The sequence below is a fragment of the Mus caroli genome, unplaced genomic scaffold (genome assembly GCF_978045245.1).
Source record: "Mus caroli unplaced genomic scaffold, Mus_caroli_1 scaffold_14, whole genome shotgun sequence".
NCBI classification, from domain to species: Eukaryota; Metazoa; Chordata; class Mammalia; order Rodentia; family Muridae; genus Mus; species Mus caroli.
In genome coordinates, this window is record NW_028227269.1 from 97,766,376 (window position 1) to 97,788,683 (window position 22,308).

Here is a 22,308-nt window from a genome sequence, read left to right on the forward strand (position 1 = left end):
CTGTTAATAAATGCTATACATATATATAATAGATATAATGCATGTACACATATAATATATAAAATATATGTATGATATAATATATATATTATATAACACATATAATAGAAAATATGTATACATGTATATAACATATACATAATGTATATATAACACATTAGAAAAATAATATATACATTCAATATATATATATACAACATATACTATATATGTTGTGTATATATAGCATATGTATATATACCAACATACACTATGTATGTATATATGTATATATATATATATATATATACACACACACATACATACATACCATAAATATGATATTTAAGAAATCAAAAATATCTCTTTAATGTTTTGAGATCAGGATCAATGATTTGGTTTGTCTTATAATGAAAACACTTGCTGAACAAAGTCAGAAACTGGACTACTGTGCACAAAGTCATATATACTTCTCAATGATACCAGTAATTCATTTCTGCCTCTGAAATAATATTTCATTCAAGTTGAGAAATTATTTTCATTGCTTCTTCATTTAGTTTATGAATGTTTGACTAAGCCTTTAATTTTTAACAAACTCCATTTGAGGATAATTTTAGATTTATAGAAAAATCATGAAAACAGTAGAAATCCTATCTATCCATCACTCAGTCTCCCACACCATCACAAGTAGCAGAGGAAGCCCAGGCTTGGTTCATCTCTACCGTATGGTCCCTAGGGGCCCGTTAGGAGACCAAATTACATTTCAGTCAAATTACATTTAGTTATCCCATCTCTTAGGTTCCTCTGGTTTAGCATAGCTACAAACTTTATTTTTCTTAAGGCTATCTACTAATAATTTATATGAGCATGAAGCTTGTTGAATGTTGGCTGTACAAATTTATATTTCTACTTGATCGTTTAATGTTTAACACTTTAAAAACATAAATTGCATTAATTATACCACAAATGTTAATGTTGTGAAACACTTACAATGACAATGTCGGTATTTCAGAATTATCTTTAATAGATGCTGAGCTGTATGTTGTGACTTGATGTGATCACTGGCGCCCAGGGGCATGGCAGGGAGTGGAGACTCCTAACTCTAGGATGGCTGGAGCTTCAGGTACAGGGCAGAACTACCTAGAACCAGAAGTGTGTGGCAGAGGGCTGCCGGCCAGCTTCTCTAGCTAGCTTCTCTGAAGAAAGAAGCCCAGGCTCAGGTCCAGGCTATCCTAAAGGGAACCAAAGACCACACCCTTCTGCCCATTAAGACCCCAGTTGCATCCTGGACTTCTCTGTATATAGAATGGCTGATGGCCTAGCCAGAGCTGCTTCCTCCTAGGCTTTGTACACCGGTGCCCTGCGCACCTCTCTGTACCCCAGGCGCATCATCTCAGAGACTTTGTTTTCCTAGCACTAGCTCATTGCTTGGACACAGTAAGCTTGACGTTCAGCCAAGATGGAGCAAGTAAATGGCAATGACGCTGCTAGCAGAGCAAAGCTAACTCTTCCCGGAGCTGACAAGAGTGAGGGACCCATGCGGAGTTAGCAGAGCCTCCAACCCACAGGATGGAGGACAGAAAGCTGACAAGAGCAGAGAGGGGGAAAAACTCCAAACCCACTGGGTGGCAGGGCCAGCAATAGCAGCCTGACTCAGGGCTGCTGGAGACACACACAGGAGATTCCCATCTCTAGGTCCAATATCAGCATTCAAAAGCTCTAACTAAGAGTTTACTCACAAGTACACAGTTTCATACCCTTCCTAGATTGAGGTCTGTGAGACCTTCAACTAGATTACAATCCATCGAGCTGTCCAAGTAGTTCACAAGTGCCCGGCTCATTTTGACTGCCCATGGTTCATGGCGTATTCAAAGTCTCGGAAGCTGACGTGACCATCTGAGTCTTGATCTGCCTCCCTGGAAAACGACACAGGAAGTTAATCACACAGTATTCCTGTCAGGATCTCCATGTGAGCAGCACACTAGAACCTTCTCTCTCTCTCTCTCTCTCTCTCTCTCTCTCTCTCTTTTTTCGAGACAGGGTTTCTCTGTGTAGCCCTGGCTGTCCTGGAACTCACTCTGTAGACCAGGCTGGCCTTGAACTCAGAAATCCACCTGCCTCTGCCTCCTGAGTGCTGGGATTAAAGGCGTGCGCCACCACTGAACCAATCTTATCTCGAAGACTAAGGTTGACGCCTATGTTTCATTCCACGACAGTGCTAACACCTAAGGTATGAAGGAAAGAAGAGGTATTTATTAAAACCTACAGAAGCACACATGCAATGCATTTGAGGGCTGGACCTAAATGCATAAGCTATACAGGAAAAGGAGGAATAAGGGGCCAGGGCTGTAGCTGTTGACTGAATGTTTGACTACCACGCATGAAACCTTGGGTTTCACCCATAAGGCTGCATAAAACTGGGAATAGTGGGGCATACCTATAATCCTAGCACTGGGGTATCAGAGGCAGGAGGATCGGAAGTTCAAGGCCATCCTCATTTACATAGTGAGTTTGAGGCCAGCCTGGGCTATGTGCAACCCTGTCTCAAACAGAAGTAGGCATACATATTGTTCCAGTGGTCTGAAACATGACAAAAATATGTAATACACACACAAACACACACACACACACACACACATATATATATATATATATATATATATATATATAAATACACACACACATATATATATATATATACACACACATATATAACAAAAATGTGAGATAAAATATATGAGGAAACATGTTTTAGCAGCAAATTGTGATGGTAACCTCCTACACAGTCTGACATCCTATACGACACTGCCTTCACACCCCAGACTGCATAATCTTAGCACCAGTTCTGCGATTGGCCCAGTTTACAAACAGAGCTATTGAGCCTTATAGACCTTATAGGCTGTTTCCTAAGGACCTCACTGTTTGCTAAAAAGTAGTTCAAATGAAACTCTGAAGTAAGATCTCCATCATGGCTTGCTGTTGCCTCCCTACAGAACCAAGACAGCACCCAGAGAGAAGCTGCCCCACGGCTAACGACCACACATCCACAATTCCTGGCTGGCTTCACTCATCCTTGGAATCACCGTTGCATCCTCACAAGCGCATGCTAAGCTTTTCCAGTTCCTATGCAGACTGACGAAGGTGTGAGCCCTTGCCTGAGGGTGTGGGAAGCCTCTGAGGGGGTGTCCTTGGAAGCTCTGAGACCTGGGCTCTGTTCCCACAACAGGCAGTAGGGAATGGCACACATTCTAGGTGATTAAGATAAACTATACCGCCAAGGCACAAACAGCAGCAGCAGATGCGGTGGCGGTGGCAGCAATGGCAGCAATGGCAGCAATGGCAGCAATGGCGGCAATGGCGGCAGCGGCTCACTGGCTCTGTCACCAGTGAAAGACATGTCTGCTAAAGAACATCTGAAAGAGAAGCTCACAAAATGGTCCCAGTTCCTCTTGGGGACATCCTGAAACAAGGAATGGCATGCCTTCTGTGGGGCTCCTGTGGTATCAACTGTGACATGGGGAGTGGGGGTGGGAGGAGGAGTGGGATGGGCTTAAAAGCAAAGCCTGGCCTAAGCAAGAAAGCCACTAATCACTGTCATAGTTTTAAAGCAGGCTTCTAAAATATTGAATTCTTAAAATAAACTTTCTGAATATTTCATGCCAAAGTCTCTGAAGTCTGTAATGGGTCTGGATAGAGTGATGATAATTTTTCATTCTTTTGAAGTAGAGAAAGAGAGAGAGGGGAAGAGAGAGAGAGAGAAAAAAAAAATCCCACTTCTCTGCCCGAGGGCAGAAACCGTGTTGCAGTGTGTTGGGTTCAAATGACTGTGTACTGCGAAGGCTATCTGTCTGCTTCTATCTCTTGGTAAAATATACACAGTGATTTCATGCTGTACAGCACACGGAGGGTAATGTCAGATCTCTTCTAAGGGATTTAAAAATAATCACAGGATCGCACATCACTGACTACGGGATATAAACCATCTCTTTAATAAAATTAGATAATTGGAGAGTCTTCATATTGCCTAAGTATTTGATTAGATAAATAGCACTCCCTCCCTTTCTGCTCTGAATTGGTGTGTCATCGGAACTGTAAATCTCACAGCGTGGATAGCCCAGAAGTGTTAAGAGAAAATGCTTCTGATGATATTTTAAATGTTGTCATTCATTCATTGGGCCATTGGAAGCTTGTAGGAAAAGAAATCCCTTAGCTTATTTTTTTTCCTGTAAACAACCTATTGTAATTGTATTAATCTTTATTCTTGTCTTTGCTACTGCTTCCAACTGGAAGGTGGGTACACTGTCACCAAAAAACGTGGAAGGGGAAAGTCCATTTTTATGTCTTGAAGAGGGCATTCTGTGCCCACACTGAATGGAGAGATATCCGATGTATCCTGTTTATATTTAGAAGGAACAACATTCGTGCTTGTTCCTGTTTCACACACCTATGAACAGATCTGGCCATTTCATCTTGAGCAATGAGGAAATTGAAGTTTCAGGGCTAAGAGTTTAAAAGCTATGACATAAGGTTTCTATTACCAACAACAGTATTCTCCGAAAGATTGCGACACTCACTCTGGATCGCAGTGTGATGGGAACAGATGGGCCGGTGGGCAGAGCTGGAGCTGCGGCAGAGAGGGGAAAGCTGCCGTTAAGTAAATGGGACCGTCATTTCTGTTTACGGTGAAGCAAGCCTTCAAGCCTGGTTCTGAAGCAGGAACACACTGTTTCAGTGTCACCTGCAAATATTCTGCACCAAAATAGCTCATGACCTTTTACCCTGACTAGAAATAATCTCCCAGAGTGTGAGAGCTTTTGCTCACAGCTGGCCCCACCTCTTAGCTCATAGCCAGCAATGGCTGTGCATTAAATAAATGAATTTATGGCATAAAAGGAGCTGGGGAACAGGTGATACTATTATAGACAATGTACTACCTCCCAGGAGGTGCTGAGATTGAAATAAAGACTTTCTTACCACTTGTCAACGGTCAGGAAAGAAGCCAGTGAAATAAAACACAGGGAAGGGGCCCCCCTCTAAACCACCACCCAGAGATGCACGGGTAAGTCCAGTCCAGTCTCTGTGCTCAGCTGCACCATGCAAACAGAGTAAGCACAGGAAGAACCACAGGAGAGATGGGCTTTGGAAAATGAGGCTGCTGAGTGTGGTGGATGGACATCAGGCAGACAGGTAGATGTATTCAACAGAAGGCCCGCATGCAGCCAAGGGCAGCTGTGAATGTGGCTCAACATAAACTCTTAAGACGTAGAACATTGTGAATATGATAGAGCACACACACGCGTGCAGACACACAGATAAAAACAGTGTTGATTATGTGGGCCTCAAGGGTGACCTTTGGGGTTGGCAATGGTATGTCATGGTTTCAGAAGGTTAGCTGGCAGAGCTAACAGGTAGGACACATGTCTATGTTCAAAGCTTAGAACGAATGCCGAAAGGAATTGAGCTTACAGAGAGGTATGAGGGGAAAGTAAATTGTTGTTAATAGGTGCTTTCTAAAAAATGTAAGTCCAATAACATTAAAGGCCTTTCTGATTTGTTTTAAAATGCAGAATGGAGACAGGCCTGCCTGGAATTTCTTTTGGAAACAGGGATTCTCGAGAGTTGGCTGCTCTGTATGACTCCCTGTGAACAACCGAGGAGCTTTGGGGAGGACCAGATGAGGAGCACGAAAAGAGGGGTGTGAGGAGCTGGAGTCAGGGGCTGAGCAGCCTGAAGGGGCCAGCTGTCTGGGCAGAAAGAGTAGGGAGTGATAAGGCAAGTGGGGGGTGGTACTGTGCCCCATCAATCGAATTAACCCACGGGGAGAGCTGATGGCCAGATGCTCTCTGGAAATCTGCAGGAGTACTGAAAGGTGCTTAGGTTCTTCCGGGGTATGGAGTGGGGTTCTCTGCAACCCTCTCTGGACTCAGGGGTGCAGGAAGACCTTCACTGACCAGATACAACAAGACTTTCAGGCAGGACTGGACAGACCACCTGGCTGGACTCCAGTGGTTCATTCTTTTTTTTTTTTTTTTTTTTGAGACAGGGTTTCTCTGTGTAGCCCTGGCTGTCCTGGAACTCACTTTGTAGACCAGGCTGGCCTCGAACTCAGAAATCCACCTGCCTCTGCCTCCCGAGTGGTTCATTCTTATAACACACACACTCTTCCACCCGCTGTGGCACAGTAAAAGTGCCCCGCAGTTACTCTCACGAGCATGGGAATCATTGTTTTTTCTCCTTTACAAAGTTGGCTCCAGGTGATGTGGTGTGGCTTTTGGTAGCCAGAGTGGGTGCTTCTCTAACCGGAGACTGTGAGGCCTGAGACTCAAGGAAGCCAGCGTTTCCCACTGTGATCCCTCCCGAGGCAGACCACAGTGTTGTCTATTCATCTGTGAGGGGGGACACAAGGTAATTTGTGTGTGTTCGTCCCTGAGTGCACATGTGTGTGGAGGTGTGTTTGGAGGCCAGAAGGTGAACCTTGGATGCTGTTTCTCTTGCTGACCACCCAGGGCTGACAGACACAGGCTGTGAGGAGCTTGAGGGCACTGCCTAGAGTCAGGGCTGAGAGGACTGAGGAGCAACTTGTCTGAGCAGAAGGCAAACAGGGAGCCATGTGGTCCATCAACTGAATCAACTCATGGAAGCTTGAGCTGAGGGCCAGAGCCTCGGAGGTGACACCACCTTTTTATTTGAGGCAGAGCATCTCACTGGCTGGAAACTGACACCTGGGTTGGTGGAGGCTGACTACGCAAGCAGTAGGGGTCTGCTTGTCTCCTCCTCCCCAGTGCCTGGATTATAATAAACCTGTGCCATCACTGTCTGTCTGTCTGTCTGTCTGTCTCAATGTGGATTCTGGGGAATCAAACTCAGGTCTTTGAGCTTAAGCTTGCAAGGCTAGCACCTAACTGAGCTGTCTACCGAATCCCAAGAGTTCTTACTTTAATAATAATAAAAAAATGTAAATAGTGTTTCTCTAAAGTAGGGTTTCTTATATGAAACATTTCTATCAGACCGATTTCTTAGAATGCCCTGAAAACACTTTATTTCTTGAAAAAGTTGTTTTTGTTGTAAAATCATTTCCGAGTAACTCTTGGCAGGTTTCCAAAAGCAGATCTCAGACTTGAATACTGGCTTTTCCAAAGTTACTCACGGAAGAAAGAGCAACTAAACAGAGAACCAAAGCGAGAAAGGCTTATAGTTTGTATTACATTAAAACAATGTGATGTTCCTTATTAAAAATGGCATAAAGACTACGAAAGTGACATTTTTAACTGGAAACAAGAACGCAAGCTAGTATCTTCCTTACAACTGCAGTCCTATAAATAGCTATACTCATTTGAGTGGAAGTTAGAGGTTATATGCTAACTAGATTAGAGATGATGGGTGCTGGATGATTCTGTCCTAGAGCACTGCTGAAGGGCTGAGGAGATGGCTCAGTGGGTAAGGAAGCTGCTGTGTAACCAGAACCCACACAGTAGCACAGATCTGTAGGCACGGTGCCCTTTCAAGGACACGGGAGGCAGAGATAGGAAGACGGCAGGAATCTTGAGGGTCAGCAGCAAATAACAAACAGACTCTGTCTCAAACAAGGTGGAAGGAGAGACCTGCACCCAAGACCTCTGGCCTTCACATGCATGCCTGCACACACACACACACACACACACACACTCCACACACACACACACTCCACACACACACACACACACACACACACACAGTGAAAGAGTTCAAGTGTCCTCTAGCAGTCTATGCTTCTCTCTTTAGTCTGAATATCCCAGACAAATAGCCTGTTTCTGTGTGTGCAGATCCTCATCAGCTAGAGCAGGGCTCTAAACCTCAGCAGAGACAGTTCTGCACCAGAGTGCTGCATTATAGCAGCAGAACTTGACTCTACGCCGAGGAGGTTTAGCAGTGTCCCAGGCCTTTATCCATCAGATGCCAGCGGAGCAACCCTCGCCCTGCCCTGCACGGTGCCACTTAAACCTATTTCCAAAAATTGCCAAGTACTCCCGGGGCAGGCAGGGGCAGGAAGAAAAGCCAAGGCATCCTCGGTTCAGAACTACTGAGCTAAAGGAGCCGTAGTTTGAGGTAATAATTGGGAGTGCTCTAGCTAAATCCACATGTACTAAAATAATTGCCTTGGCTGAGGGATGTCTCTGTGAATAAAACACTTGACTTAGGAGCATGAAGACCCGAGTCTGAATCCCAGAACCCATATAAAGACGAGACAGGAGAATCCCTGAGGCCAGGCCACCCGGTTCATAGAGTGGTGAACAGTACCAGGAAAGAAACCCTGTCTCAAACGAGGAAGAAGGTGAAGACGCATAGTGGAAGCTGTCCTCTGACCTGTGCGTGTATACTACAGCATACCTGTGCCCACACTTAACCCATAATACATACATACATTCATGCACACACAGCAAACATCATACACACATGCACACACACAAAAGATTATGAAACAATTGTCTTAGCAACGTTTTTCTCAACAAGTGCTGGGGCACGTGCTTCCTGGATGGAGATGCAGAGAATGGCCCCAGGACAGCGTTTGGCCAATGGTTTCAGAAGGAAAAACGGAGTCCATGAAGACCCACTGCTCCTGCTGCTGGAAGCAGGGCTGCCAGACATCGCTGTGTTCCCAGCAAACACACTGACAGTAATTATGTGAGTCACTGCCATCATCAAGCAGAGTTTTTGGAAGCTGACACCGTATTTGGTTTTCTTAAAACATGAACGAGAAACACAATGTGGAAGCTAAAATTTAAATGAGAAAACTTTTTATGGGGGGCAGTTTTGGGAAAGAGGAAAGTGAGAGAGAATGTGTGTCTCTTTCTTTTTGGTTCTGTGTGGAATAATTTAAAGAAAAGTCAAAACTGCCATTCTATTAGGGACAAAACTGTCATATTGACAGAACGGGAAGAGTAAAAATTACCCAGCGAGCAAGGAGCCCCTGCTGGGGAAGAGAGGACCAGCCAATTGAAGATGCAGTAATGACAGCTTCCCCCACAGCAGCCTTCTCTTATGAGGACCCTGCCGCTTCTCTCCACTGGCGAGTTCGCCTCTTTGTTGATGAGAGTCCTGCAGGGCTCTGCAGCAATTGCCTTGGTAATGTGTTTATTAATTTCACCTTTTTAAAGACACACGTTAAAAAAAGCCACTCAGATACACAGGGAAGATTAAAGAGATGTGGGATGGTTTCTGGTCTTTTCTGGGCTTCTATATGACTGGCAGATGCAATCTCTTCACTATCCTCTTGGCCCCCTGTGTGCTCCCCTTAGACTCTGCACTCCACTATTACTCACACCGTTGCTGGAAACACTTTGATTCAGCCATGCCCCGCACCATGTGTCTTCAGTTATTTGCTGAGACTGGTTGCTTGGACACCTGGCATGTGTGTGTACACACAAACACAAAACGAAGAAGAGGAGGAAGAGCAGGGGGATGGAGGAGGAGGGGGAAGAGGAAGATGAAGAACAAGGAGGAGGAAGATTGAGGAGGAGGAGGAGGCATTGGCAGTGCTTTAAAGCCCTACAGGATCATCCTTGGCCAATCAGGTAACAGGATTCAGGGCATAAACTGGAATAAACTATTAATCTGTCTCTTGGACCATCAACTTTGAGGTCTTTGTTTTTGGTTCGCAGACAGTTCTAGTACCACTCACTGTAGCACTGAACTTGACAAGGGACACCAGTGCTGGTTCTCCCCTCGGCCTGTTTGACAATAACCTACATGCCAGCCTTTGTCACAGGCTACATTTGCAGCAGGGATCCAGGCTAAGACAGCTGAAGGGACATGAAGTGCGTTTGAATGGCGCGTTTACCTTGCCATCGGCAAGAGCACATCGTTTTGGATTCTTATTTAGTTGAAAGGGATCTCAGGACTTGAAACAGACCCGTCTTTAGCTATTTTTGAAATGCCTTTTAGACCAAATTAAATATTGCCTTTACAAAGACAGCTCAAGTTTGAAGTTGAAGACAACTGAGATGACAGTTATAGAAAAATCATACCAACAGACTTCTTGTCGCTGCCATATACACATCTACTCAGTAATATCTAGTCTGTCAACAAGAAAGGGTAATGGTATGACTTTAAGGATCTCTAAGTTGTCAAGACAACATGCACCTGAATATAAGATCCTTGCAGGACTATTTGGGAGATAGAGGTACTGGTGAGAACTGACTGAACAGCTTTAATTTTTAAAAATTTTTTTAATGATTTTTTTAATTAGGTATTTCATTTACATTTCCAATGCTATCCCAAAAGTCCCCCAGACCCTCCCCCACTCACTCCCCCACCCACCCACTCCCACTTCTTGGCCCTGGCGTTCCCCTGTAATGAGGCATATAAAGTTTGCACAACCAATGGGCCTCTCTTTCCACTGATGGCTGACTAGGCCATCTTCTGATACATATGCAGCTAGAGACACGAGCTCCAGGGGGTACTGGTTAGTTCATATTGTTGTTCCACCTATAGGGTTGCAGATCCCCCCAGCTCCTTGGGTACTTTCTCTAGCACCTCTATTGGGGGCCCTGTGATCCATCCAATAGCTGACTGTGAGCATCCACTTCTGTGTTTGCTAGGCCCCGGCATAGTCTCACAAGAGACAGCTATATCAGGGTCCTTTCAGCAAAATCTTGCTAGTATACACAATGGTGTCAGCGTCTAGAGGCTGATTATGGGATGGATCCCCAGGTATGGCAGTCTCTAGATAGTCCATCTTTTCGTCTCAGCTCCAATCTTTGTCTCTGTAACTCCTTCCATGGGTGTTTTGTTCCCAATTCTAAGAAGGGGCAAAGTGTCCACACTTTGGACTTTGTTCTTCTTGAGTTTCATGTGCTTCGCAAATTGTATCTTATATCTTGGGTATTCTAAGTTTCTGGGCTAATATCCACTTATCAGTGAGTACATATCACGTGAGTTCTTTTGTGATTGGGTTACCTCACTCAGGATGATGCCCTCCAGGTCCATCCATTTGCCTAGGAATTTCATAAATTCATTCTTTTTAATAGCTGAGTAGTACTCCATTGTGTAAATGTTCCACATTTTCTGTATCCATTCCTCTGTTGAGGGACATCTGGGTTCTTTCCAGCTTCTGGCTATTACAAATAAAGCTACTATGAACATAGTGGAACATGTGCCCTTCTTACCGGTTGGGACATCTTCTGGATATATGCCCAGGAGAGGTATTTTGGGATCCTCCGGTAGTACTATGTCCAATTTTCTGAGGAACCGCCAGACTGATTTCCAGAGTGGTTGTGTAAGACCCCCGAAGCTGGGCCTCCACTCAAGTCCCGGGATTGAGCTGGCCAGCACCCCAGTGTCCCCAGAGAAAACCACACCTGATGCAAACTGCAAGAGGTTTTATTATCAGCTAGCTGAGGACGAAGTTCCTCCATAGTGCAGGGCAAGGGAGTTTGACCCCGAGCGGTGACAGTAGGGGGCTTTTAACAGCTAGCTGAGGAATTGGGAGGAGTTGGGAGGTGAGTTGGCTACAGCTCCTTTCTGATGAGGGGGGGAGTGAGCTGCAGCCTCCTCTACAGCATGTATCTCCATGTCCTTGGCACAGGAAGGCAGGCATCTCTGGTTGTACAGTACAGAAACAAAAAGGTCTTTTGCTGGCTATAGAGAGCAAAGAGCTTCTTTCTAGCTGTATTTTTAAAGATCAAGGAAAACAAGCTTGGGGAACATCCAGGGGCTTACCTTCCAGGGAGAAACGCTCTAAGTCGGGGTCTCACAGTTGTACAAGCTTGCAATTCCACCAACAATGGAGGAGTATTCCTCTTTCTCCACATCCTTGCCACCATCTGCTATCACTTGAATTTTTGATCTTAGCCATTCTGGCTGGTGTGAGGTAGAATCTCGGGGTTGTTTTGATTTGCATTTCACTGATGATTAAGGATGCTGAACATTTTTTCAGGTGCTACTCAGCCATTTGGTATTCCTCAGGTGAGAATTCTTTGTTTAGCTCTGAGCCCCATTTTGTAATGGGGTTATTTGATTTTTCTGGAGTCCAACTTCTTGAGTTCTTTATATATATTGGATATTAGTCCCCTATCTGATTTAGGATAGGTAAAGATCCTTTCCCAATTTGTTGGTGGCCCTTTTCTCTTATTGACAGTGTCTTTTGCCTTACAGAAGCTTTGCAATTTTATGAGGTCCCATTTGTCGAGTCTCGATCTTACAGCACAAGCCATTGCTGTTCTATTCAGGAATTTTCCCCTTGTGCCCATATCTTCGAGGCTTTCCCCCACTTTCTTCTCTATAAGTTTCAGTGTTTCTGGTTTTATGTGGAGTTCCTTAATCCACTTAAATTTGACTTTAGCACAAGGAAATAGGAATGGATCAATTCGCATTCTTCTACATGATAACCGCCAGTTGTGCCAGCACCATTTGTTGAAAAAGCTGTCTTTTTTCCAATGGATGGTTTTGGCTCCCTTGTCAAAGATCAAGTGACCATAGGTGCGTGGGTTCATTTCTGGGTCTTCAATTCTATTTCATTGGTCTACTTGTTTGTGGTTATACCAGTAGTACCATGCCGTTTTTATCACAATTGCTCTGTAGTAGAGCTTTAGGTCAGGCATGGTGATTCCACCAGAGGTTCTTTTATCCTTGAGAAGAGTTTTTGCTATCCTAGGTTTTTTGTTATTCCAGATGAATCTGCTGATTGCCCTTTCTAATTCGTTGAAATATTGAATTGGAATTTTGATGGGGATGGCATTGAATCTTTAGATTGCTTTTGGCAAGATAGCCATTTTTACTATATTGATCCTGCCAATCCATGAGCATGGGAGATCTTTCCATCTTCTGAGATCTTCTTTAATTTCTTTCTTCAGAGACTTGAAGTTCTTAACATACAGATCTTTCACTTCCTTAGTTAGAGTTATGTCAAGGTATTTCATATTATTTGTGACTATTGAGAATGGTGTTGTTTCCCTAATTTCTTTCTCAGCCTGTTTATCCTTTGTGTAGAGAAAGGCAATTGACTTGTTTGAGTTAACTTTATATCCATCTATTTCATTGAAGCTGTTTATCAGGTTTAGTAGTTCTCTGGTGGATTTTTAAGGGTCACTTATATATACTATCATATCATCTGCAAAAAGTGATATTTTGACTTCTTCCTTTCCAATTTGTATCCCCTTGGTCTCCTTTTGTTGTCGAATTGCTCTGGCTATGACTTCAAGTACAATGTTGAATAAGTAGGGAGAAAGTGGGCAGCCTTGTCTAGTCCCTGATTTTAGTGGGATTGCTTCGAGCTTCTCACCATTTACTTTGATGGTGGCTACTGGTTTGCTGTAGATTGCTTTTATCATGTTTAGGTATGGGCTTTGAATTCCTGATTTTTCCAAGACTTTTATCATGAATGGGTGTTGGATTTTGTCAAATGCTTTCTCCGCATCTAACGAAATGATCATGTGGTTTTTGTCTTTGAGTTTGTTTATATAGTGGATTATGTTGATGGATTTCCGTATATTGAACCATCCCTGCATCCCTGGGATGAAACCTACTTGGTCAGGATGGATGATTGTTCTGATATGTTCTTGGTTAGCGAGAATTTTATTGAGAATTTTTGCATAGATATTCACAAGGGAAATTGGTCTGAAGTTCTCTATCTTTGTTAGGTCTTTCTGTGGTTTAGGTATCAGAGTAATTGTGGCTTCATAGAATGAGTTGGGTAGAGTACATTCTACTTATATTTTGTGGAATAGTTTGTGAAGAAGTGGAATTAGATCTTCTTTGAAGGTCTGATAGAACTCTTCACTAAACCTATCTGGTCCTGGGCTTTTTTTTTTGTTGGGAGACTATTAATGACTGCTTCTATTTCTTTAGGGGATATAGGACTGTTTAGATCATTAACCTGATCCTGATTTAACTTTGGTACCTGGTATCATCTAGAAATTTGTCCATTTCATCCAGGTTCTCCAGTTTTGTTGAGTATAGCCTTTTGTAGAAGGATCTGATGGTGTTTTGGATTTCTTCAGGAACTGTTGTTATGTCTCCCTTTTCATTTCTGATTTTGTTAATTAGGATGCTGTCCCTGTGCCTCTAGTGAGTCTGGCTAATAGTTCATCTATCTTGTTGATTTTCTCAAAGAACCACCTCCTCATTTGGTTGATTCTTTGAATAGTTCTTGTTTCTACTTGGTTGATTTTGCCCCTGAGTTTGATTATTTCCTGCTGTCTACTCCTCTTGGGTGAATTTGCTTCCTTTTGTTCTAGAGCTTTTAGGTGTGTTGTCAAGCTGCTAGTGTGTGCTCTCTCTAGTTTCTTTTTGGAGGCACTCAGAGCTATGAGTTTTCCTCTTAGAAATGCTTTCATCGTGTCCCATAAGTTTGGGTATTTTGTGGCTTCATTTTCATTAAACTCTGAAAAGTCCTTAATTTCTTTCTTTATTCCTTCCTTGACCAAGGTATCATTGAGTAGAGTGTTGTTCAGTTTCCATGTGAATGTTGGCTTTCTATTATTTATGTTGTTATGAAGATCAGCCTTAGTCCATGGTGATCTGATAGGATGCATGGGACAATTTCAATATTTTTGTATCTGTTGAGGTCTGTTTTGTGACCAATTATATGGTCAATTTTGGAGAAGGTACCATGAGGTGCTGAGAAGGAGGTATATCCTTTTGTTTTAGGATAAAATGTTCTGTAGTTATCTGTTAGATCCATTTGTTTCATAACTTCTGTTAGTTTCACTGTGTCCCTGTTTAGTTTCTGTTTCCATGATCTGTCTATTGGTGAAAGTGGTGTGTTGAAGTCTCCCACTATTATTGTGTGAGGTGCAATGTGTGCTTTGAGCTTTACTAAAGTTTCTTTAATGAATGTGGCTGCCCTTGTATTTGGAGCATAGATGTTCAGAATTGAGAGTTCCTCTTGGAGGATTTTACCTTTGATGAGTATGAAGTGCCCCTCCTTGTCTTTTTTGATGACTTTGGGTTGGAAGTCAATTTTATTAGATATTAGAATGGCTACTCCAGGTTGTTTCTTCATACCATTTGCTTGGAAAATTGTTTTCCAACCTGTCACTCTGAGGTAGTGTCCGTCTTTTTCCCTGAGATGGGTTTCCTGTAAGCAGCAGAATGTTGGGTCCTGTTTGTGTAGCCAGTTCGTTAGTCTATGTCTTTTTATTGGGGTGTTGAATCCATTGATATTAAGAGATATTAAGGAAAAGTAATTGTTGTTTCCTATTATTTTTATTGTTAAAGTTGGTATTCTGTTCTTGTGGCTGTCTTCTTTTAGGTTTGTTGAGGGATTGATTACCTTCTTGCTTTTTCTAGGACATGGTTTCCGTCCTTGTATTGGTTTTTTTCTGATATTATCCTTTAAAGGGCTGGATTTGTGGAAAGATAATGTGTGAATTTGGCTTTGTCGTGGAATACTTTGGTTTCTCCAAGTATGGTAATTGAAAATTTGGCTGGGTATAGTAGCCTGGGCTGGTATTTGTGTTCTCTTAGTGTCTGTAGAACATCTGTCCAGGATCTTCTGGCTTTCATAGTCTCTGGTGAAAAATCTGGTGTAATTCTGATAGGCCTGCCTTTATATGTTACTTGACCTTTTCCCCTTACTGCTTTTAGTATTCTATCTTTATTTAGTGCATTTCTTGTTCTGATTATTATGTGTCAGGAGGAATTTCTTTTCTGGTCCAGTCTATTTCAAGTTCTGTAGGCTTCTTGTATGTTCATGGGCATGTCTTTCTTTAGGTTTGGGAAGTCTTCTTCTATAATTTTGTTGAAGATATTTGCTGGCCCTTTAAGTTGAAAATTTTCATTCTCATCTACTCCTATTATCTGTAGGTTTGGTCTTCTCATTGTGTCCTGGATTTCCTGGATGTTTTGAGTTAGGAACTTTTTGCATTTTGCATTTTCTTTGATTGTTTTGCTGATGTTCTCTATGGAATCTTCTGCACCTGAGATTCTCTCTTCCATCTCTTGTATTCTGTTGCTGATGATCGCATCTATGGTTCCAGATTTCTTTCCTAGGGTTTCTATCTCCTGCGTTGCCTCACTTTGGATTTTCTTCATTGTGTCTACTTCCCTTTTTAGATCTAGTATGGTTTTGTTCATTTCCATCACCTGTTTGGATGTGTTTTCCTGTTTTTTCTTTAAGGACTTCTAGCTGTTTGGTTGTGTTTTCCTGTTTTTCTTTAAGGACTTGTAACTCTTTAGCAGTGTTGTCCTGTATTTCTTTAAGTGAGTTAGTAAAGTCCTTCTTGATGTCCTCTATCATCATCATGAGATATGCCTTTAAATCTGGATCTAGCTTTCTGGGTGTGTTGGGGTGCCCAGGACTGGCTGAGGTGGGAGTGCTTGGTTCTGATGATGGTGAGTGGTCTTGGTTTCTGTTAGTAAGACTCTTATGTCTGCCTTTCCCCATCTGGTAATCTCTGGAGTCAATTGTTATAGTTGTCTCTAGTTAGAGCTTGTTCCTCTCGTGATTCTGTTAGCCTCTACCAGTAGACCTGGGAGACTAGCTCTCTCCTGAGTTTCAGTGGTTAGAGCACTCTCTGCAGGCAAGCTTTCCTCTTGTAGGGAAGGTGCACAGATATCTGGCGTTCGGAGTTGCCTCCTGCCAGAAGATGAAGGCCCGAAACAGGGCCTGTCCCAGAAGCTGTTAGCTTCTGTAGTCCACACTCTCACCTGCTCAGACTAGTCTCAGCGGGATCTGGGAACAAAGATGGCTGCCCCAGATGCTCTGGTAATGCCCTCCCTGGCTGGGCAGATACCTCTCCTCTGGCAGGGAAGGTGCCCGGATGTCTGGATGCCTGAAATGGGATCTGCCTCAGAAGCTCTGTGGCTCCTGCCTGTCTCACCTGCACAGACTAGTCTTGGCGGGATCTGGGAACCCCTGAACAGCTTTTAAACGGACCTGTTGGATGACCTATGTATAAATGATAAAAGGATGCCCAGACCAGACCAAGGACAGAGAGTATTAGAAGCCAGGGAACACTGGGCCTCATTAGCACCAAGTGCTAATGGACTAATAACAAAGCAGGTGCCAATAGCTACTTACCAATACCTAGGCTGCCCACTTGGCTGTGTAGCAGCTATTACCTAAGTAGGACAGAGCCCAACCTTGGGTTCTAGGCATAGAATTGGACTGACCTAAATCAATTACTGTAATCTTACCCGCCTCCTTACCACAGGACCTGGTTCTAGAATTGGTTGGCTTATGCCACCTAATACCTGACACCCCCAGCCACACCTTGGAGGCCAGTGATAGATGAAAACTTGATCTGAATGTAGGAAAGCCTGGAGAGTCTGTCTATAAGCTGAGGGCTTCTTTCAGTTTGGATGTCTGGGATGCGAAGGGGAAGTCTACTCTTATGACAGACCTTTCCTTCCATAACAAGTCTTCCATGCAAGTGCCCATACAGCCCTGGCATCCAATAGTAAACAGGCATTTAAGTGCCTATTATCAGCCTACAATGGAGCTATTCACATGGATGGGAAGGTTCAGAACAGCCAAGGGAGCTATAGTCTAATCAAAACCTACCTGAAGTTGGTCCTGTGTGAAAATTCTTAATCACTGACCCCATAAATGCCCTGGTATTTTAGGCCTTTTGTAAAAGACTCCTTGCCATTTGCAAGTGAAACCACTCTAATATACCCAGTATCCTGTCTTCAATCTTGTCTAAACCTTGGTAGATGAGACAATAAATATATAGTAGCCTACTTGTTTGGAGTGGGTATTTTCTCAGGCCCCCAGTGGATGCCCATAACACAGACTGCATTTAGCCCTCTATATTCTGTTTTAAGTTTATAAGTGTCCATGGTGGTGTCTAACTAGGCACTGTAAGAGAGATTAACAACAGCAGTGAATAGTACAAAAGCATATTGCTAACGATGCGTCATGATGAAATGGCCACCATTATTACCGTCACATGTTGGGGCCACTATTAATTTATTTCACAAATTCATTTATTCAACTCACTGTTATTGCCTCCCATGAGCTAAGAGGTAGGGACAGCTGTGAGCAATAGGCCCGACAGTGTGGCTCTGCTGGGCAAGCAGGTGACGTCACAGCATGGGTGCCTAGTAAGATAGTGCTTCACTAGAGTGGCGTGCCGCTAGGAGCCTGTGAATTATTACTTTCTGGAGTTTCCATTTTGTGGGAAGCCACATGCGCCATTGCAGGGTGGCGCTGGCTTCCACTGGCCACCACGCATACATAGGCAGTAAAGTTTTTTTTTGCCAAGATGAGGTTTTGAGAATTAACCAAAATTAACCAATCCGATGAGAGACAAGTTAACCAATCAGATGAGAGAGAAGTTAACCAATCAGATGTAGGCATGCAAATGAGGTGGTAAGCATAACCCAAGCACAACCAATCCGGGTGTGAGACATGCCTCTCCTAGGCCTATATAAGCAGCACCAGTTCTGGGCTTGGGCTCTCTTTGCCTCTGCAATCAAGCTCTCCCAATAAACGTGTGCAGAAGGATCCTGTTGCAGTGTCGTTCTTGTTGGAGAGTCAGGGTGCGCGCAAGACCATTTAATATCTCTGGGCTGAGGTTCTGAATAACTATATCTAGGGAAAGTAAAGGCCCGGGTAAGGGGACTACCATCATCTTTGTGAAAGATTCTCTCATTCAAATTTCTCCGTATCTCAGGTTATCTCAAGATTCTGGACTATTTTCTTTAGTTCTATTATTTAAAGAACCAACTAGCTGGTTGCAGCTGTTATGATGTCAGTCAGTTATGATGTCTGACAGTTTTATTTGTACGTGTGCGTTTTTTTTTTTTTTCTTTTTTGAGACAGAGGCTCATATAGTCCAGGCTGACCTTCATTTCCGTATATAGCCAAGGATGACCTTGAACTTCTTTACCTTCCTGCACCCACTTCCCATTTCCTGAGCTTAGAGTCACGGGCTACCATGCCTGGATTCTCATATGGTGCTGATGGGCATGGAACCCAAGATACTGTACAGACCAGAGAGGCACTCTCTGACTAAGTCACATCTCAGCTGGATGGAGACTTTATCTGTGGCTGTTTGTGTCTGTGACATGTATGTAGCATATGCACATGTGTGCATGTACATGTACAGGCACAGAAGTAAGAGAGAGAGAGAGAGATCGAGCAGGTATTCTGCTCTATCACTCTCTGCCTTATTCTCTGGGTCTCTTGAGGAACCTGGAGCCAGGCTGGCAGACAGCAAGTCCCACCGAATCATCTCTCTCTGCATCACCACCCCCAACAGTGCTGGGGTATCCCTGGCTTTTTAGGGAGGTTCTGGGGTCTTGAACTCAGAACCTCATTATCGCACAACTACTCTTGCCTGCTGCACCACTTCCCCAGCCCCTAAGTATCATTCTTAATATGCAGCTTTCTCTTCTAGAGAGGGACAGAGTAGATCCTCCAGGCCGAGCAGAGGGAAAGTGGGTGGAAATCCAAGCCTGGTGGGCAAAGTGATTTATCCTAAAAGACTCACTTTTTCCTTATTACATAGTTTTAAGAGTGAGGGATCATATTTAAAGTTGGGCATATCTCAAAAGGAAAAATAATGTTCTTTAATGTAAGTTTAGATAGTGAATTATTGAGGGCTTGTGGGCCTGGGGATAAATGCAATCGATATGTGGCCCAAACTCCCACGTCTGGCAGTCCGATACGGTGTCTTTAGCAAGTGTCTTGGCAGAGTTGCTAACAAACATGATGTTATCTCGTTCTTTCAGTTCAGTTCTTCTCTGGAAGGGAAACTGTGATGTAAGAAACAAGAGAGTTCTGGTCCCTCTAAGGATTTTACTAAGGTTAAACTAATGATTTTTTTAAAAATTGGTTTCTTGTACTCTTGGGTTACTAGCTCTTTCTGTCCAAGTGCCATGCCAGGCCTCCTCTGACTATACCAAGGGCAGTATGGTCCAGTAGAAGCCTCCCAGATAGGAGCTCCAGTCTCAGTGAGGCTACCCTGGGGCATCATAACCTTGGAAAGAGCTTGATGACCATTCGGAAAATCTCTTAGCAGTTCAGATTCCTAGCTCCCCACTTGTCAATCTAAATGGTTGGACCAGATGATAAAGTCTGAGTTAGCTCTAAAAAGGGAAGAGTCTGAACCAGATCTTTGCCATGTAATGAGCATCTTTGAATACAGACCATTTAAAAAGCAACCCAACTTCAGTTAGTCATTTAAAAACAGTAGATGCAGTCTTTGACCCTTCGCATGGTCCTAAAGAATCATTCATAAATAAAAATGCAAATGTAAAGAAAAAAATGCCAGGCATTCAACAGTGGGAAGCACGAACAGGATAAAGCCATTTCTATTTCAAATAATCACTTCAGCTGAGATATCTAGTGTCATCTTGAACTTGATTATGAGATAAAAGAACTGGGACAGAGATGGCAATCATTTAATCTCTTAAGAATAGCTATTCTGGAGAGCTCCTCACTCTGTGTTCAATAGATTTCTAGCAGGTTGTGATCTGGCTAGAAAGAAAGCATAATAATGAGGAAAATTATGTTTTCAATAACACATGCTCTTCCAGTCCACGTCTGTCCACAAAGGAGGCAATAGAACGAACTCTGACCATTTTAACAGATGGCGTGATGGCTCAGTGCACAGACTCAGCCTCCCTGAAAGCAACAAGTTCGCATCCTTGACCGGAGGTTTCAGAATGAGCTGAACTTTCGAGTGTAATGCAGGAAAGATTACACAGTGCCAGGCGGGAGCGAGGAGTGTGAGCGGGGTGCAGGGGCTCTCAGAGACAGGCTCAAAGAATACAGACTAATGAGCTTGGTTTTACTAATGCAACCAAATAGAATTGAAGTTGAAATGTGAATTACAAACACTGAGCCATTTGTCGATGCCCTGCTAATAACACTGTGAGCTGCTGTTTGGTGGGAAGCTCGCTTTGCAAAACCACATTGTCCTGGAAGTCAGAAAAAGACACAATGGCCAAACAATGCTTATTTTCTACTCGTGTATAATGTTTTCAAGTAGAATATATTTTCAGGAAGATGCAGTAGAAGAATAGTAGAAGTCTCCTGTTTGTTTACTTGTGCTTTTAAAAAGGGATGTAATGGATCAAATCTAAAATTCATCTGAAAAAACAAATGTTCATTCCATGAGATTCAGAACTAAAAAAGAAAATAATGAAATAATGATGTTAGACCAAAAATATGAGTTTTTCAGTAATCGAAATGGTCTGATCATTACAAGTAAGCAAGCAATAGTCAGGGACAGCATTCTGAAATATGACATGGATTTAGTGGGCATCACACAAGACACTGGGAGTTGGTGGGCTAAAACACGGCTGTTGGAGTGGGAACTTAGCTTGGATCGCTAAACTCACACAATGGTAGAACCTGCTTGCCAAGAAAATTCTCCCTTCTGCTCTACATTTCCAACCTCCCTATAGTTCCAGCACCCAGGAAACCTGGCAATGGGACACTACTAAAGTGCCATGTTTCAAAGGAGGGTCTAGGACCTCATTGTCCCCCAGGACCTCATGGCCAAATTCTGAAAGATATTCTCATCTGGGGTCAGCAAGGACTCACCAGAAACCCAAGTGATTTGTTCTGCATAGCTTAGTTATAGAAAATTTATTGTAGAACTCTGTGAAGTCGTGTTTTTTTTTTTCTCTACCCCAGCCCTGCCCCCACTCCTGGCCCCGCCCCAGCCCCAGTCCCAGTAAAGAAGAATATAAGAATCTATAAAAATTAAAATTAAAAAAAAAACCAGCTTGTACTTGAGTTTTAAATAATCCATCTGAGAAGGTAGATTTTACACTTCAGCCCATATCTCCAGGATGTGCATCCACTGGGTTGATAGATTTTGCTTTAGTTCAGCATAATTATAATACATTATTTATGTTTCATTTATAGCATGTTCCTAGCACTTAGAAGTTCTGGGCCTGCAGACAATAATAAACAACATGAAAAGGGATCATAGTTCATAATGAAACAATCCCCTCAGATTATCACAAGTACTCTATTAATGAAGGTTCCCTGTTACCAAAAAGTCACACCAAATGGGATGACCACGGGCTTTTAACGTGATTGCAGCCTGGAAAGACGAGAGGTCAGAGGGCATTATGAGCATTTAGAGAATTATAAAACACATGGGAATGTGATGTGCCCAATCACATTTCAGGATAAAATTGAGGGTCCCCATCAGAGAGCAAGAGGGGGGACACTCAAAGACCTGCCCCTGGACATGCTTCTTAATTTAATAGGTAGAAAAGCCCCCTCCTCCCTTCCAGCTGAACCTAGGACCTTGAACTAGCTAAGCAAGTGTCACACCACCATGCTGTGCCACTGTCCCTCATTTTAATCTTGACATATAGCCCAGGCTGGTCTCAAAGTCAAGATGCTCCCCACCTCTAGCCTCCTAAAGGCTGAGATTAGAGGCA

The 22,308-nt window shown here is 43.2% G+C and overlaps 1 protein-coding gene across 1 annotated transcript in view; it reads right to left on the minus strand.

The window, feature by feature from the left end:
- Positions 1-365: 365 nt before the first annotated feature.
- The window catches only part of Efcab11 (EF-hand calcium binding domain 11), a 171,735-nt gene continuing 149,792 nt past the window's right edge, over positions 366-22,308 (minus strand). Inside the window, exon 6 of the mRNA XM_021179442.2 lies at positions 366-1,895. Within this exon, the coding sequence (XP_021035101.1) occupies positions 1,817-1,895 (79 nt within the window). The 3' untranslated portion in view covers positions 366-1,816. The remainder of the gene's footprint in view (positions 1,896-22,308) is intronic.